Source organism: Antennarius striatus, chromosome 23 (assembly GCF_040054535.1).
Source record: "Antennarius striatus isolate MH-2024 chromosome 23, ASM4005453v1, whole genome shotgun sequence".
Lineage (NCBI taxonomy): Eukaryota > Metazoa > Chordata > Actinopteri > Lophiiformes > Antennariidae > Antennarius > Antennarius striatus.
This window is the reverse complement of record NC_090798.1, coordinates 6325001-6340021: the sequence shown is the minus strand read 5'-3', so window position 1 is coordinate 6340021 and position 15021 is coordinate 6325001. Positions and strand designations below refer to the sequence as shown.

The 15021-nt window shown below is 41.7% G+C and overlaps 1 protein-coding gene across 4 annotated transcripts in view; it reads right to left on the bottom strand.

The window, feature by feature from the left end:
* The window catches only part of sorcs2 (sortilin-related VPS10 domain containing receptor 2), a 267219-nt gene extending 259289 nt beyond the window's left edge, over nucleotides 1–7930 (bottom strand). For all 4 annotated transcript variants that reach the window (XM_068308719.1, XM_068308720.1, XM_068308721.1 and 1 more), the window contains exon 1: nucleotides 7430–7930. In XM_068308719.1, coding sequence (XP_068164820.1) covers nucleotides 7430–7783 — 354 coding nt within the window. In that variant the 5' untranslated portion in view covers nucleotides 7784–7930. The remainder of the gene's footprint in view (nucleotides 1–7429) is intronic.
* Between the last annotated feature and the right edge of the window lie 7091 nt (nucleotides 7931–15021).

The following is a 15021-nucleotide window of genomic DNA, read 5'->3' as shown; positions in this document are numbered from 1 at the left end:
CCAGGAAGTGTCTAATATAAAAATAGATCAATGAAACCGGTCGAGAGATGTTTATCCAAAAAAATGCTATCAAGCCTGTTTGTGTTTGCTTTGACTGATTGCAGGAGGAACCGAAGAGGAGGCAATCTTACATCCAAAGAAACATACAGCTTCGATTGCCAAAAGGTTGGAGGCTCTGTAAAACATTAAACAAACAGATTGCGATGAATACTAATCCTTTGTGCCATTAATGTCAAATTTAAACGATTCGAAAACAATGTATCCCAGAACGGTTGATGAAGTCATCGTCTTCATAGATATTTTGTTGATGTATGCTAATTTCATTTTTTAATAGGTACATGTCTCAAGATAGTTATTAAAAAAGAGATTAAAGACTGGAGCTGTGTGATGCTCAAAAACACCCGGCAGGACCGTTCCATGCTTAAAAACACAAAATGGCACCAGGTGATATTATGAAAGGGGCGTCTTTCAAAAGTTTAGTCATTCCCAAACAAAAAACTTTTTAAGGGGTTCACCAATTTGAAAGTCTGTCTTGGAAGACAGTTTCTCCACATGCATTGGCGAGAAAATTTGTGGATATTCAAAAATGAAAGTCATTGCTGCAGTCACTAATGCAAGATAAGACAACATCCAGGGTTTTGCTCTTCTAAGGGCTTCTAAAACAATGAAGCTACATTCTGCTGCATTCAAAACAGCTTCCAGGTAATTAAATCCAGTTCTGGTCTGCCTGCAGTCCAGACCTGTCTCCCATTAAAAATGTGCAATGCATTATGAAGCATCAAATGTAAAATGGAGACCTCAGACTTCTGACCAACTGTCGTCATATATCAGACAGTAAATGAGACACAATTCCCCTTTGAGAATTTCAACAAGTCACGTCGCCTCTTCCAAAACATTTCCATTTCAAAGGGTGACGTAACACAACAGCAGACACGAAGCTGTTCCGACTTAGTTGAGAGATGTTTCACAAAGCAAACTCAGATTGTTTATTTCTAAACCATGCTTAAGTTTATCAGTGTGAACATCAAATGTCTTTTCTTTGAGCTGCATTCTAGTGGATTTCGGATTTTTAGAGGAAGGATCGGCAAATTACCGCTTTCTGTTATATTCCACAACATTTTACATTTTATTATTACAGTAATAATAAACTCTTTTGAAACCGGGGTTATCTCAGTCAGACCAGCATGTCATCAAATTACTTTTTAAATAATTTTAATAAAAAGCCAAATAAATATCCAGGTGTCCGTGAAAGCACCACATCTGTAAACAAATCATGAAGACATTGCTTAAAGAAGAAAGGAAAGAGCACAAAGAGCTTAAAAAACTTTTAAAGTGGGATTTTCTGTTAGCAGAAAATTGCATATTCCACTATTGGTTTACTGTAACATCCCAGCATTATGTCTTTCAACTCTTTAAAGTGCCGCATATGTCACAGTGTATGTCAGCCATCAGTCATCCATTCATGAGCCATCTGATGCTGAAAGACACTCGGCTGTGCTTTGGACGCCTGCTGCCACGTTGGACAGCGAACCTGCTGGAGCGGTGCAGCATTATGAGGTTTGTGTGCAGGTTTGTGTGCAGGAATTATATTAAAAGGAGACAAGAGACAACGAAGCAAACAAGTCTGATGATTTACAGTCTGGCTTTTGGAGTGTCTTCTCAAGCAGGATGAACCGGGACAGACAAGATAAATGACGAGAGAGGTTCTCCTCACATGTGCAAACAATTTTCCACTGCAGAACAACCAGGGGCCAAATGAACTGTCTGCTCAGTATGTGAAGCGTGAACAAATGCCTTTCACATTAAGTCAGGACCCTGGAGACCTAGATAGTGTGTGTGCATGCACATGTGTGTAACTGGAAAGAAAGAGAGAGAGAAAGAGAGAGAGAGAGAATTGGTCTGTATTGTTGCATCTTATAAATGTGAGCATCAGCCATGATTTCCCATGCAAATAACAGCAAAGTAATCATTACATAGAATAATAGCTCCCACTAAATCCTCATTTAAATTCAACCAGAGCCATGTTTAGATTAGATGTATGTTGCAGGCCGATAATCCTTAAACAGTTCTTGTGAAGCGGAGGTAATATTGGCATGGCAACCTGAATGGATGGATGGACGAACAGATGAGAGCAAGATGTCGTATCGTCAAATGAACTTTCAGCCAACAGAAGAAGAAGAAGACGAGAAAGAGGAAAGGTGATGACAAATATATTTAGACATTGTCAGCTTAGTGCAAACTAGTCATTAGACTGTGGCTTTAAGCGCAACATAGTCAGGCATCATTGCCGAGCGCTGTGTTATTTGATATGTGCCAATTTCCAGCAGCAGCACATACATGCAGACAAAGGTGAACACGACATTGAGCCTCATTAAGAACAGCGGGTGCAGGCGTTTGGTGTGTCGCCTGCTATAATGTCGTTCTGAGGGCTGGAAGTTCAACATTAAAAGCAGAGAGTCATTATTTGAACAGTTCCTTTAGTGGACAGTGAACAAATTACAACGCTGCAATCCACCAATTTTACACAACTCACAATTTGTAGTAAGGACAGCAGAATAAGAAATTGTACAAACTGTAGCTTGAAAGTCCTCCCAGACTAAAAAAAAAAAAAAAAGGAATAAAATACATTTTAGATTCATGTAGTCACATATTACCCTGTTCACAAGTGAGCATACAATAATGTCACCCCAGTTTGAAAGAGCAGCACAGATTCATGGGAGAACACACCAGCATCATCCTGGATTCGTGTCGACTTACATCGCCGTCTCATCCCGGATAATCAACGCAGATAAATTCTCCACTAAAGAAGCAAACGCATCACATCTGCTCCCTCAACTATGTCAATTGATTTGTTCTGTTTTATTCCTCCATGAGTCCATAAATTCAGCTGTCTTCTACTTCTATTTATTCCCACCCAGGAGGGCTCTTAAACCAGGAAGTGGCAAGAATTACCCACATTTCTCCGATGGGGGCCGAGGTTGGGACAAGAGTTTGGACTGTCAGCGCCCCTTTTGTTGCTCATTAATCACTTAGGCTACTGTGAGACGAGCTGCCGAGGATCCACATTAAACATACACACACAGACACACACACATATATGCAAGCAACACACACTAGCAGATTTTTTACTTAAAAGCATCAGCGCAATACCAATGAATAATCTGTCTCTCCTTGAAATAATCAATACACGCAAAATAGAGAAACCTTATTAAATGTTGAATGTTTCCTTGCTGATATGAATGCAGGTATCAGGGACATACACACACAAACACACACACACACACAGAGACAGTGCTGCTGTTCATCAACATAGAGAGGATGAGCTCAGCTCAAAGATCCCTGGGGCTGGTCAACCACTCCGAGAGACAAGAGATTAGGAGCACTTCAACAGTGGAGCCTCTTCATTCAAAAGGCTTCCATCACATTAGACAACCTCCTGCCTGGGCTTCATAGAGGTCTGCAAGGATTCAAGAGTGCATGTGTGTTTATGGTGAACAACAACAATAAAAATGATATATGCAGGTAGAATTAAAGCCGTGGAGGGATTTATTTTTTTCACTATTGGATCGACAATATGGCAAAAGCATTTTTTGTCACCACTAGGAGACGACAAAATACAGACATTTTCAAATAGCATGTGTAAGTGTCCTAAAAAAAATTACCTCACAAAGGAAATGTGTGGAAATAGATTGTTGTTTATGTGGAATTTGGATTAGTTTTGTTTAATAAAGACAACCCTAATTATTTCATCAGGATTACCTCAGTTTAGGTTTGGATGATGACTGCCTGCTGCAGTTTTTGACTGCCGAGTAACGAAAGGAGTGGATAGAAGTCGTGTTAACCCAGCAGCTGCTCCTGTCTTATGTCCGGTTATGTGAGAATGTAATACATGAAATGGGACTCAGACTGCAAAAGCAATGGAAAAATCAGAGACTGCTGTGCTAACACCTTTACAGAAGCCTTTCTCCACCTCAACACCCACATTTGGTTCCTGCACTTGAGGGGTTGATGGGAGACGTGCATTTAATCAGCGTTGTTTTGTGCTAAAGTGGTCAAAAATGATGGGCAATGGTTTGTGTATAGAGGAAATAATGTCAAGAATAAAAATGGTCATTAGAGTAATTATTACTCTGTGTGTGGAATTATGAGGAGAAATGAGTCCATAGAGATAAGAGAATTTGTTCAGTGTGAAACAAAGCGATTCAGCAACACCCGGTGCCTTTTTGCCTCATTGATTATTACTTATTGAGAGCTGTACCAAACAAGCAGAGTTTGTTGTAAAGTAACACAAAGTTTAATGAGATAGCGATGACTCTTTGCTTGTTATTTCCAGCATCTGTAGCTGATCACTTTGTAGTTCATGAGTATTATGAAGAAGCTGCGGCTTCTGATCTCCTTCATATTGGCTTTGCTGATGATCTAAAACACAGCCGCAGGTAGTTTACTGTTATATTTGTTAGAATTTGGGATTCAAGTTCAGCTTTTTCCAGCCATATTTCATGCTTTTATTCTAAAGAATTTCCGAATGCACAAACTTGACCAGCTACCTCTGCTTCTCAAGGACGACGCTGAAGAATGCCTCAGGAAAAGCTCTTTTATACTCCAAGACATCACTTGATCAATCAAGGTTTGCTAAAGTAGAGTGACTGTCCTCGCCATTGCATCAAGGACAGAGAGGAGCCGTCTCAACAGCAGCATGTTTAATATGAAGTTCTGTGAACAACAACCTCCTTTCTACACACAAGGTGGAAGTTGGCCAGAACACAAACACAGACATGTGGGAATGATAATGCAGTGATGTGGCGATTAACCCGAATATAAAATTTATGTTTTGAGAATAACCCGCTTTACTACGGCGGTCTTTAGTGCATCCCTGATTACCCATAATCAAGACGGATGTGACAACTGAAGTCCTCTGCGCTGTTGACCCACTCATCAGCCAATTACATTTAGAACCTCAGAGAGTCAAAAATGGAACGATGAAACAAGAGAGGAGGAAAAGATACGTTTTTCCAACCCATCAGTTTGGACACTGCTCATAAATGTCAGCCTAAAGCAAATTGAACGGCACTATTTCGCTATTTCTCCATGTTTATTAGGATGGGATGATCTCGGTCTCCATGACCTTTCAGAGTAGCCACGCCAAGTTAAGTGAGTATGGGTCAAGGGTCTAGTTCCTATGACTGACGGTAGCCTCCCTGCGGACTCCTTGTGTGGATGGACGTGGAGGTCCATCACCAGAATGGAGTCGACTGGGTGAACGTATATTTGTCATTACTGTCTTAAAGTGCATCTGGAATTAATTCACAGCACTTCATTTCTTTCTACAATTTGCTTAATGCCAAATTAAGAAAAGTTTTTTTTTCAATGACAGCTTGAAAAAAAAAATGTTTTATTTAAAAAGTATGAAAAATAATGTTAATTTGAAAGACTGCGACTGCTTTAAGGTGATGTTGATATACAGAAACTTGTCTCTAAAAGGTTAGCAAGCTAAGTTAATGGGTTTTTAAACTTTTGGAGTGAAAGAGTCAATCTACCGGCTACGTCTTCAACAGTGAAATTGAAATATAAAGGTTATATAAACAGTATACAGACAATATTCTATGCTAATAGTCTGTGCTAATTCTGAATTTTATGTAACACATTTCAAAATCAATTTTTGTTTTGGAAAAAAATTACTGTTTCAAGCAATTCACTACTAAAACGGTCCATTGGTAGATGGTGATGTGAAATACAAACTTCAGAAAGAATGAAATAAACTATTAAAAATGTCTCTCTCTTCTTACAGTTAAAAGAAAATGTACCTGACCTGCTGGGTCATTTTTGTTTAGATTTCTTATCACAAAAAGTGAGACCTCAAATTAACTTGTGCGCGTGTGTGTGTGTGTGTATTTGTGTGTGTGTGTGTGTGTGTTCAAAACCAGGCAGTTATAAAACCCTCAAGCAATCTGAGTTCAAACAAGCCGAGTCTCTCCGTCTGTTGTTCAGGAAACATGCGTATGGGGTTGAAATTTATCTAGCTTCTCTTCAGGATTTTGTTTGTGTGGACCGACCAATTTGTAAAGTTTCCCATTGCAGTTTGAAATTCAATATTTCTTGCCATTGTCAGTAATCCAATAAATTCAAGGATACACACAGTTTCCATTTTTTTCCATTATTTACCAACCAATTTGTCATGAAACTCGGGTTAAATTTCAAGAAAGCAGATCTGCTGGCTTTTTCACGGTCAAATTATTTTCTCCTTCATGCTATTTCTCATCGTTCCACAGCCGGATGCAGGGCTGCCAATGAAGCAGCAATGTGTTAAACTGACAAAAAGGCTCTGATTGCAAGTGATGTCCCCACCAGACACCACCACCAATCCCCCCCTCTGGCATCTGTCAATATCCAACACAAAGACTTCTCTTGTTTACAAAGTGTAGCTGCTGTAAATTAAGCAGGCATGAGGACAAAACATCACTCAAAATTTCCAGGTTTAACATAGGTGTGAAATGCACAGTCCTCTACTGTCAGGTTATCATCTATACTATCACTTCCAGCATGATAACTTATCCTTAAAATATAAAAATCAATCAAATCAAATGTGCAGATCCTGACAGTAAAAGCAGAAAAGCAGGCCACTACTTTACATTTAATTGATCCCCTTTCAAACCACAAATAAACAAGGTGCTGCAAAATTTATGCACAAAAAGCTCCATCAATATTTAAGTCAGGGTTTCGTGCCACTAAATGAAGTGCTGAGCTGTGTTTAGTACGTGTTCTGTGCCCTCAGAAGCACATCGCGGGCCTCCCCCTGAATGTTTCCATACACAGTGTCACAAATGGTGATCATTGTGAGTCCTAGACTGGGGTCAGGGACCTTCCCCATGTCACTAATTGTACATTCAAGAGGTTCCTCAAGTCTAATGAGGCATGGCTTCCTTTAACTCTAATTTAATGTGTGGTTAACTTCAAACACAACACATAAATAACAACTTACATTCTGGATGCTATGATTCCTCGTGCAGGGCATTGTTCACAGATATGCTAATGAACTTGGGGCACCCTGTGACGGAATGGAAGGCTGGGGCCATAGAATGCACATGTCAATTCGTGGGGCCCCTGATATGAGCACGTTTTGTAAAAAAAATAAAAAATAAAATAAATTAAAAAAAGAGAAAGAAAAAAGTCCAGCTCTTCCAGGAAGACGCGCGTCCGGCTGGACCACCTGGATGCGTAAAACCACGCCGTGCGCCACGCATCAGAGGCGGAAGCCTCCTGCGAGAACAATAACTTGTTTCGGGAGGTGTGCGGTGTATCTGGAGTGATGGATGGACGGAAGGTGACAAAAGACGTGAACGGTGGGGATGGTGGGGATGGTGGGGATGGTTCATGAACCAGCGGGTCGTGACGGGACGGGGCGAGGAAAGGGAAGGGGAAGGCTACTTACGCTGCTGTTCTCTCCTGTCCAGTGGACCATCGCCTGGTTGTGGGTCGCATCCCCTTTGAGCACGAACGAACTGCTGAGTAGGGACATTTGTTTTTCCCGGGACAGTGCTCTCCTGAAGCGGGGTGAGCTCACCGCGCCGACAGCTTGCTCGTCAGCGTCCGTCGGTGAGCCCAGCGGGGAGCCTCGGTCTCCGCCGCCCATGTCAAACACGCCGTCCTCCCCGTCGCGCCGCTTTAGAGCCCAGCTGTCAGAGCGCACTGGTCCGGGCAGTGACATCCAGGCTGAGACGGTCAACAGAAAGACGCAGAGGTGGCCAGCGGCGGACACCGGCTTGTAGGAGCGCAGAGATGCCATGCTTTTGCGCCGTAGTAGCGCTCGTATCGCAGAGACTTATTGAGAGACTGCCGATGCTTGTAGAAGATGGATAGATGTATACTGTATGCCCAGAGAGAGAGAATGAGGGAGAGAAGGGAACTGGAGAGGAGGCAGACAGTGGGAACAACGTGGACGCGTCTCTGTGCCAGAAGGGATCCACAGGACGGCGCAGCGGCGCCATCTGCTGGCTGACGGCTACAACAACCCCCCCCCCCCGACTGAACTGAGTAGGCTGGAATCACCTGAAGTAGAATTTTTAATATGACATGTCTATTTCTACATGTGTTGTGCAATTTTTAGTTTTACAGTTTCACATCTATAAAGAGGAACATGAACATCACAGGTATTCCTTCTTTAGGTGCTGTGGCAGAATCTCTGTCGCGGCCTGAACAAGACTCGTGGAAAACCCAAAAACACGGCAGACAAGCAGGCGGGTCAAGAGTCTCAAAAGGTTTAGTAAGGCAGGCAGGGTTCTGGTCAATCCAGGCAGACAGATCCGACGAGGGACTAGGAAAAGACAGGGTCTGGGGAGCAGGCAGAATCGAAGCGAGCAGGTTCACAAGCTGGAGAGTCAGGGCGAACACTTAACAATCTGACAGAGGACTGAGCAAGATCTATAAAGGGAAGTGGTCATATTTTTTCTGATTTTTAATATGATTAGCTATTGGGTGGCATTTTTAATCACAACAATACAAGGAGGAGAGGAGAGTATAGTCCATTTCTCTTTATCACACCTCTGTGTATTTCCATGGAACAAAATCCTAAGATCTATCCTTCAATAACTTCTAAATTGCAGAAAAACATTTAATCATCTTCCAAACATTGATCTCCAATTCTCTCTGCATTGCATTTCTTTCAGTATTAAAATCAAAAACTGCCCTCTAGAATCTGATGTGGGTCTCATTCCCCTCACTGCCCCATTCTCTGTGTGCCGAAGGTCGGGGTTCACGTTTTATCCCATGAAGTAAAAGCACTCCTCTACGTCTGTCCTCCACCTAATTAAATGTATGGGTTAGATGAACTCCTGGTTCCTCAGGTTGGACAGGGCTCAGATATTTCCCCATGGAAAACAGTATGACTTCTTTAATTTATTCCAATATCTAGCACACTTGTTGATAATAATATGGATTAACGTGACTCACAGGTGCACCAGCAAAGCCTCTGACCATGATAACATTTTGTATCACCAGCAGAGCCGAGGAGGAAGGGTGAGGTAGAGAGGAGAGGGGAAGAGTTCTGCAGCATTTCTTCAATGATAATTTTGTAGCATTTATTTCAGTTAAGCTATGAATAGTAGAGGGATACGGTAATGGCACACAAGTGGAATTAAACAAAGAGTTATGTTTGGAAATACAACCGGTTGACGAATGTGATCTGACGCCTGACAAGTCTGATGATTTGATGAGTGAACTTGGCTCCCCATAGTAATTAAATCACTGGAAGGTGGATTGCACATGCCATTTTTTTCAATTAAAAGTATTACCGCTAATAGAATAATAGGATTATTAAGTCAATATTTATAAGAGGTAGACAGCTTCTTTCACCACCTGATGCAATGACGACAAACTGCAGCCTGTCTGGAACAAGAATGAGGGAGATCAGACCGTACAAAACATGAAATACATTGATATTCATCATTTTATTTTTTTATTTTTTTGTTTGTTTGTTTGCTTGTTTGTTTATATTTGAAGATCTGTACCTGAAACACCACTCAGATCTTGCATTATTGGACGCCTCATGTCCTGCTATTTCAGCACTCTTTTCATGGACTGTCTGTACATGTGGCTTAAAGCTTAAGTGATTTTAGGCTAACCACGCCCCTTTCAGAAGTGGGTGTGGCAAGCAGAAGTATTTTGGCGTAAGCTGAGGTGCAAAACTTTCTACAACTTAATAACTGGCCTGAAATCTGAATGATGTTCCTCAATAAATATGTTCTGCTCCGTGGAGCATTCAACAGAGAGACTATTCTTTTCTTCTTATGTATAGGGTATCTGCAGACAGACCAGGAAAAAACACAAATGAAGAGCAAATAAATGTTGGAGAGATAAGGTCAGTATTTTTAAAAAATCAATTTTTGTCCTTGACTGGATGTCTGATTTGAAAGGTTGACAAAAATCAGCATAAAGCATCGGTCCTCTTGAAAATTTCTAATACATACCTCAAACAATAAAACTTCATATTCCGCTTCCTCTGCAGAGAGTCGATACTGTCAAGTTTACTTAAAAGGTACAGTGAAAGCAGCTTCTCTAGTCATTAAAATGACCCACATCAACCACTCACACTGCCTAACAGAAAAACCACATTAAGGTTAGGTGAAACCGCCGGAGGCGTGGGTAGCAGATGGATGATTACATGTTTATGCAGATTCAGATCAACTCCGTTCCACACAGAACCCATTCACCACATCAGCCTCCTCCATATAACGTCCTCGCTCTTAGGAGTGGCCGACTTTTTTCCTACATGACATTCATGCCTGAAATATGACACAAAGAAAAGCTGAATGTGAATTCTTTGGATTACAAGGTGAGGAAGAAATACTTACTGATTAGATGTTAAATGAATTCCAAAGGTCTTACAAGATGACACAAATGATTTTTTTTTCTCATTATTTCAGACATTTCAATGAAATAATTCAGCAGATAAAATTATAAATAATTCATGTACATTATTAAATAATTCAATCTATATTAATATGTTTCAAATTGAGAAGTATATCAACATGTGATGCCTGCAGAACTAATTATTGTGCTGGTCTGGCAGGACTTCAAGTTAAAAATTTACTTATGATCTTGAAAATAAATGCTATTCTGCTTTCAGTGTGTGAGCGAGGGAGAGCAGACGATAGCTGTATGTGCACCCTCCTTGACCTCTATTGCTAGGATACCGCCTGTAAGCGAAGCTCCTAAACTGGAGCTTAAGTTTAAATATTTCATAAGACTGTGGAGATGTGGTGTGTGTGAGGCTTTAGGGTAAGAGACACTGAATGTAATCAGTTTCAATGTGAATGACAGTCTCGATATGAAAGAAGTTAGGCTGTAGTTATATAGAAAATAAAATAACAGTTATTTGAGCATCCCAGGACAACACAGAAAATATAACAAAACAATCTCACTGTTAAGCATCTGAATTATTGTCTGGTAATCCAGAAGAAGAAGATTACAAACAGGAAGGTGGGTTGTGGTGGGTTTTTCCACCACAGGTTACAATTCTAAAAAAAATTTTTAAAAATTTGTATACTTTTTGTATACTTTAGTATACTTTAGCACACTCTAGTTTGTCAAATCCAATCAAATGCATATGTTAGTGTGTACAGGCTCTGAACAAACAAACACACACAGGGAGCCTGTACGCATGCAGAGGGAGGTAGAGTGGCGGGCAGCTCCTGCTTGGTGCACCCCAAATGAGCAACTCGTAAGGGGGACGGTGCATTGCTCAAGGGCGCCTCAGCAGTGCTCCGGAGGTGAGCTGACACCTCCCACTGTCAGCTCAGCTCTGGGTGTTTTTTTTTTTTGGGGGGGGGGGGGGGGATCAAACCACCGGTCTCAGAACATTAGACGACCCGCAGAAGGCTTCTCATTGATCATTGATTAATTGTTCGTTCTAAAGGAGACATGGTAGGAAATTACAGGATAGTTAACATTTTGACTAAATAATAAACTGAATGTGCATAACTGTCTTGACCTTTACTGTAAACAAATTGACATTTAGAAGAAATTCACAATTTTGAGTCAACTTCCTGCTCTTTTACTGAGGCTGGACAAAACACGATCACGTCATGATTGCTATCTATGGAAGGGATACATATGGTAAAGACACACTGTATGTCTGCAGTGAATGACATTAGTGTAGGAAACCCACATCAAGACGTTTCTGCACTTGATTTAATATTGAGTAGACTGCAGTTCACATGGGGCTAAGATGATTTGAGGGACAATATTAGTCAAATAAAATGTCATATTGATGTAATTTGTAGGAAGTTATAATGAAGCAAAACTGCAGATCATCCAAGGGGCACGTATGAACATGTAAAAAGTTTGATAAAAAAAAGATGTGAATGAATGAACTCCCCCGATGAGCCGATCAATCAAGTCATCAGGAAATCAATGCATGATAATCACCATGAAAGACGACGCAGACGGACGGGTCTTTGTTCTCCTGCCAATCTGTTAAACTCACGCACATTAATCTTCAGAACATCCTGTTATCCATGAAAATTTCATGGCGACCGACGCTGCGTTCAGCAGCACTGAGCAGCATGCTGACAAGCCAGACTCCTGCAGTTCAAGGTTTACCTCCCCCTGAGCTGTCTCTGCACTCAGATGATGCACAGCTTTTTTCAGCCATACTTTTCCTCTGTGATCACACACACAGGATGGTTCCACAGGCCATATCAATGAATGGCATTAAATATTTAAAGTTCAGCTTTCCAGGAGGTCATGCTGTGATGCTACACTTAATATTAGTCTCTATTTTTTGCTGCTTTTGCTCTCATATTTATGATATAATTCTCACAGCATAAGCTAATGAATAAAAGCGGCCCTGTGATTTGAAAGAGTTTAAATAAATCTGACCCCAAGACAATTGAAAAAGCTACAAGCTAACAGTTATTCTCAGGGCACTAATGATGTTTCTTTAAAATGAATAAGAAACCAAACTCCATGACTAGTCAAATTGGAAAAATGGAAAGGGATTGGCTCAGTCAAAAGTAATGGATCCACAACTCTGCAAATCAGCTGTGTGGGGCCCGTTAGCTAATTAGCTTTTGGGGGGGGGGGTTGTGTTCAGGAAATATAAACCACTAAAATGTTCTTCCAAACAGCACACAGGCAATGCTGAACTACTGATTTCAGTTAATGTTAACTCTCAGATTACCAATTGGATAAACTTTCAGGTGTGTTTTCAGGCATCTGGTGAAGTTTGATGTGGTTGAACCAGTCACATGTCGCCTCCCAGTGTTCCTCTAAAGACATTACAGCTACTCTTCCTCGGCAGAGGATTCCTCTGCACCCTAAAGAGGCCGACACATTAAACTGAAGTGTGCTTTTCCTCCTCTGTCATCAGTATCATTATCATCCTGTCTTTGTGCTACTTGGTCTTAAGTGTGTCGAGTTTGGAGCAGCAGCTATCCTTCCTTAGCAATCCAGATCTGCCTCTGAGAGGTAACTCCATAATCAGTTCAACTATCAGGCCTTCAGAATGTGTGAAACAGCTGCACTGATACTTAGATAAAGGATATCCAATGTCCACCAAAGAGGTGATCCGACTTTGGTGAACATTGGGGACTAAAAGCTAGATGGCCACAGCTAGAGGCACAAGTTCACAGGTAGGTGGTTGAATAACATGCTGCTGGGAGAGGCTTGTGGAGGGTGCAGTTACGTCTCCATGCCTACGTAGTTGGGATGAATATAAAGCTCTTGGCAGAAGGAAGTTCTTGGAGTTATTACTTCATGCAACGCAACCACCTCTCTATCAGAGCACGGACAACAATGTCCCAAGAGTCATCTACCTCTAGAGTTGACAGAGTTGCTCAAAGGTGACACAGAGGATGAAGAATTCAATAGATTTCAGTATTTGAAGTGAGAATGAGGGATTGGTCAAGCTGTTATGTTATGTTGTTTATGCTATAGTTAACTGAATAACCGGTTTGGCTGACGAGTGAGCAACTTGCTGCTGCTCGACGGTTAGCTTCTTAACTTCCTACATATCGCTTCAACGCGGTGATGTGTTGCATTTGTCAGCGTTTTTGTATTCGTCCGTTAGTCCGTTTGTCTGTCCGTTCGTCCACCAAATATCTTCGCAACCGTTGCGGATAGAAAGATAAAACAAAAAGCACATTACTCGGGCGGCAAAGGGGATGAAAATTTGATGATGACCTTGACCTTGAGAAGCTACGTCAAGGTCAAATTTTAACTTTTGTACACTCAGGAACTGGATAAGATAGAAAGACAAGGGAGGCCAGTGTAAGACCATAGATCAAAGCTAGTGTTTTGATCTTTGAAAGTATGTCAGGGCACTAGCTTTGATCTTTGAGCTACACTAGTAGGTCAGGGTAAAATTTTGAATTCAGGGGTGTCACGAGATGTTGCAGTCTCTGACTGCATTGGTTCTTGTCAAACTCTATTTTATGGTTTTATGATCAAACTGGACCCTGAAATGCTTTTGCTGAGGTGCTGTTGCATTCTGCTGGCACACAATGGCACTCATATGATCTGCCAGCGCTACAGTCTGTGTGAGCCTGAATCAGCGCTACCTTACCTGTTCTATCCCCCCGGCCTAAGCCCGACCCTCACCTGGCAATTTACATTGACGTTGACAATGCCTGAGTCCCTGTTTACAATGTGGGCCGGTAAGACATACAGCTGGTTCATATCAACTTTATTTAAAGAGTACCTTTCATACAGAATCCAAAGCAAACAACTGAAAAACAAAAACAATAAAGATAAAATAATAAAGATGCTATTTGCCCGAGCAATAAACTTTTTTTTCTTCTTTTTTTTTCACAACTGTCAGCTTCCGCTTATAGGAGTCCAGGCATTTGCCACTATAAGACAATAAAATTATCGGGCCAAAATGGACCCCATGGATTCTGAACATTTGTTCCAGGCACTCTCCTCCCCTCCGTCCAAGTGTGGTGAGTTTTGAAGACTCTATTTATGGTCAAGCTTGGTCAGGAGTGTAGCAGGCGCAGCACACAGTCCTGGCTTGACTAAAGAATTGACGAATCCACTCCATCATACTATTGAACCAACCAGGGGAGCAGAGTGCAGGGGTAACTTCAGTGTCTTCAGGAATCTCTGCTGCTGGAGCCTCATCCTCTGCTGCTGGAGCCTCATCTTCTGCTGCTGGAGCCTCATCTTCTGCTGGAGGATCCTCATCTTCTGCTGGAGGAACCTCATCCTCTGCTGGGGGAGCCTCATCCTCTTCCGGAGGAGCTTCATCCTCAGCTGGTGGAACCTCGGCCTCTGCTGGTGGAACCTCGGCCTCTGCTGGTGGAACCTCAGCCTCTGCTGGTGGAACCTCGGCCTCTGCTGGAGGAACCGCGGTCTCTGTGTAGGGAGACTCTGGGTCATCCGTCCCTACAGAAAGAGAATCAGAGTCACTAAGTTGACATACAGGAATAAAAAGCCACGCATGAAAACACATCAGTTTTCATGCATGGCTTTTTTGGGCATGTTCATATAACAGACTTCACACCTTCATCACATTTACAACATCAA